At 39.5% G+C, this 2,582-nt stretch overlaps 1 protein-coding gene across 1 annotated transcript; it reads left to right on the top strand.

Annotated features, from left to right (window-relative positions):
* Positions 1–489: 489 nt before the first annotated feature.
* Positions 490–2,224, top strand: LOC130284869 (arylamine N-acetyltransferase, pineal gland isozyme NAT-3-like). Its single transcript, XM_056535751.1, has one exon. It carries the CDS (start codon positions 502–504, stop codon positions 1,318–1,320), a length of 819 nt encoding a protein of 272 aa, XP_056391726.1. The 5' UTR covers positions 490–501; the 3' UTR covers positions 1,321–2,224.
* The last annotated feature ends 358 nt before the right edge of the window (positions 2,225–2,582 follow it).

Genomic DNA, 2,582 nt, shown 5'->3' with positions numbered 1-2,582 from the left:
TATATTCTTGTATATAGGAGCAGTATTATACTAGTTATATTCTTGTATATAGGAGCAGTATTATAGTAGTTATATTCTTGTATATAGGAGGCAGTATTATAGTAGTTATATTCTTGTATATAGGAGGCAGTATTATAGCAATTATATTCTTGTATATAGGAGCAGTATTATAGTAGTTATATTCTTGTATATAGGAGCAGTATTATAGTAGTTATATTCTTGTATATAGGGAGCAGTATTATAGCAATTATATTCTTGTATATAGGAGCAGTATTATAGTAGTTATATTCTTGTATATAGGAGCAGTATTATAGTAGTTATATTCTTGTATATAGGAGCAGTATTACAGTAGTTATATTCTTGTATATAGGGGGCAGTATTATAGTAGTTATATTCTTGTACATATGGGGAAGTATTATGGTAGTTATATTATTGTACATTGGGGGCAGTATTATTATAATAATTCTTGGATATGTAATTGTATAGGATACCTGTCATACAATGGACATAAAGGCCTACCTCCAGAGGGTGAATTTGACGCACTGTAAACCTCCTTCCCTCTCAGCATTACGGGAATTACACCGCCACCATGTACACTCTGTGCCCATAGAAAGTCTCAGCATACACAGTGGGGAGAAAATTATTCTAGACATATCATGGATATACGACAAAATAGTTGTAAGGCGACGAGGTGGTTTCTGTTATGAGAACAATGGTCTTTTCTTATGGGTGCTACAACAACTGGGCTACCACCCAAAAGTGCTTGCAGCCAGGGTGAGAAACCAAACAATCAAAATGTATGGCCCACCACTGGAACACATAATATTGACAGTAGAACTAGAAGGAAGGAGATGGCTTTGTGATGTTGGTTATGGTGAAGGAATCATTGAGCCAATTCCCCTGGAGGATGGATGGGAAGAGGAGCAGGACAGCGGTGTGTATCGATTACGTGTAGAAGGAGATGAGTGGTTTATGGAGAGGAAGGAGGAGGAAGCCTGGAGAAGTCTTTTCAGGTTCACCCTAGAGGAGAGGACATTTGACGACTTCCGGGAGATGTGTGAATATCACCAGACATCACCCTGCTCTTTCTTTGTCCAAAAATCCTGCTGTTCCCTACAGCTCCCATGTGCCAGACTGACGTACATTGGGCACCGGCTGATCAGCACCAAGTACACCAAGGGAGGAGGAAGTGTGAAGACCACTCAGGAACTCACGGAGGAGGAGATCCCTGGATTACTTAGAGATAAGTTTGGGATTGTCCTAAGTGGGAAACTAATACCGAAGGATGAAGATCTTGTAATTCCAAATCTACCTCAATGATTGGTGACCTGTTGCTAAAAATGTTGTCAGTTTACATGTCATACATCTCATACATAATCTTCTTCTTACTGTATTTACTAACATGTTTTGTCATGTGTGACCAACTTTACGAGCCATTGATACTTTATGGAGTCAAATACCATCTGACCAATTCCAGTACATTGAACTAACATTATTTTTTTTTAGGGATCAGGGCACATGTTTCCAGCCATCCGACATAGTTGCCATCTGGCATACAGGTGCCAGATATAAAAAAATGTTGCAAGCAGCACTTTTTGATCTGGAAAAACCTTGTCAGAGGGTAGTTCAGCTAGATGGTCCATTAGGCAGGTGCTGGGCCCTATTAGGCCTATGGGACAACGGATCCAACTTTTTGCATTCAGCTTTCTCATCTAGAACAGTTCCGGACGGCCGGACATATGTGAACCCAGCCTGATCACAATTCTCTTCTAGGACTTCTGAGCCACGTTAGATGAGAACTCAATACATACATAGGTGAGGGGGGTAAGCCGCTGCCAAACTGTTCTGGTGGTGGCTTATTACTCCCAAATCAACAGGGTCATACAGCTAAAATTAAACATACCTGAGCCCGACCCTTCCCTCCCCAAGCACAATCTCTTGGTGAGAGTTGGGAGGCCAACATCAACTTTGGACAGGCCACCTCCTCCAATCTACATAATATAACATAAAGTGCTGATACTGGAACTTTTTGCAGTCCACTGCAATTTTTTGTATGATGTTTACATGTCTCTACAGTCCATTTTATTTGATCACATGACCAGTGCATTTATGTATAGCATTGCTGCTTGCTTATACTTCTTGTCTAGACATTGAAATTTTCTTATTCTTGAAAAGTTGTATATTTTGCATAAAAAAATACAAAATTACAAAATGTAATTAAAAAGCTTTACCTTCATCTACAAATTAGGTGTGCCGTGAATTTATAAAGGAATCTGGAAATCAAATGTCACCAAGCCAGGAAGACAATATTAGAATCTGTAGGTGAGCGGCCCCAAGTTGGTACCCATCGCGGTGCCCTCGACTATGGATATAATATTTGTCCTGGAAGAGAAAGAAGTCAGAATGGTTTCCAAAAGTGACAACAAAAACTTAGCTTATGCCTCTGAAAACGAGGACGATTGTAAGACCTTGCTAAGAACCTCGAGATTGGGTTCATGGTTAATAGATGGGCACAAACTACACCCGTCAAATAATACTGAAATATGAGAATTGTGTATTGTAAATTGTAATATTGTATAACA

This window comes from Hyla sarda, chromosome 8, assembly GCF_029499605.1.
Source record: "Hyla sarda isolate aHylSar1 chromosome 8, aHylSar1.hap1, whole genome shotgun sequence".
In the NCBI taxonomy this organism is placed as follows: domain Eukaryota; kingdom Metazoa; phylum Chordata; class Amphibia; order Anura; family Hylidae; genus Hyla; species Hyla sarda.
Note: the sequence above shows the minus strand (reverse complement) of the source record. Positions and strands in the feature narration are given on the sequence as shown.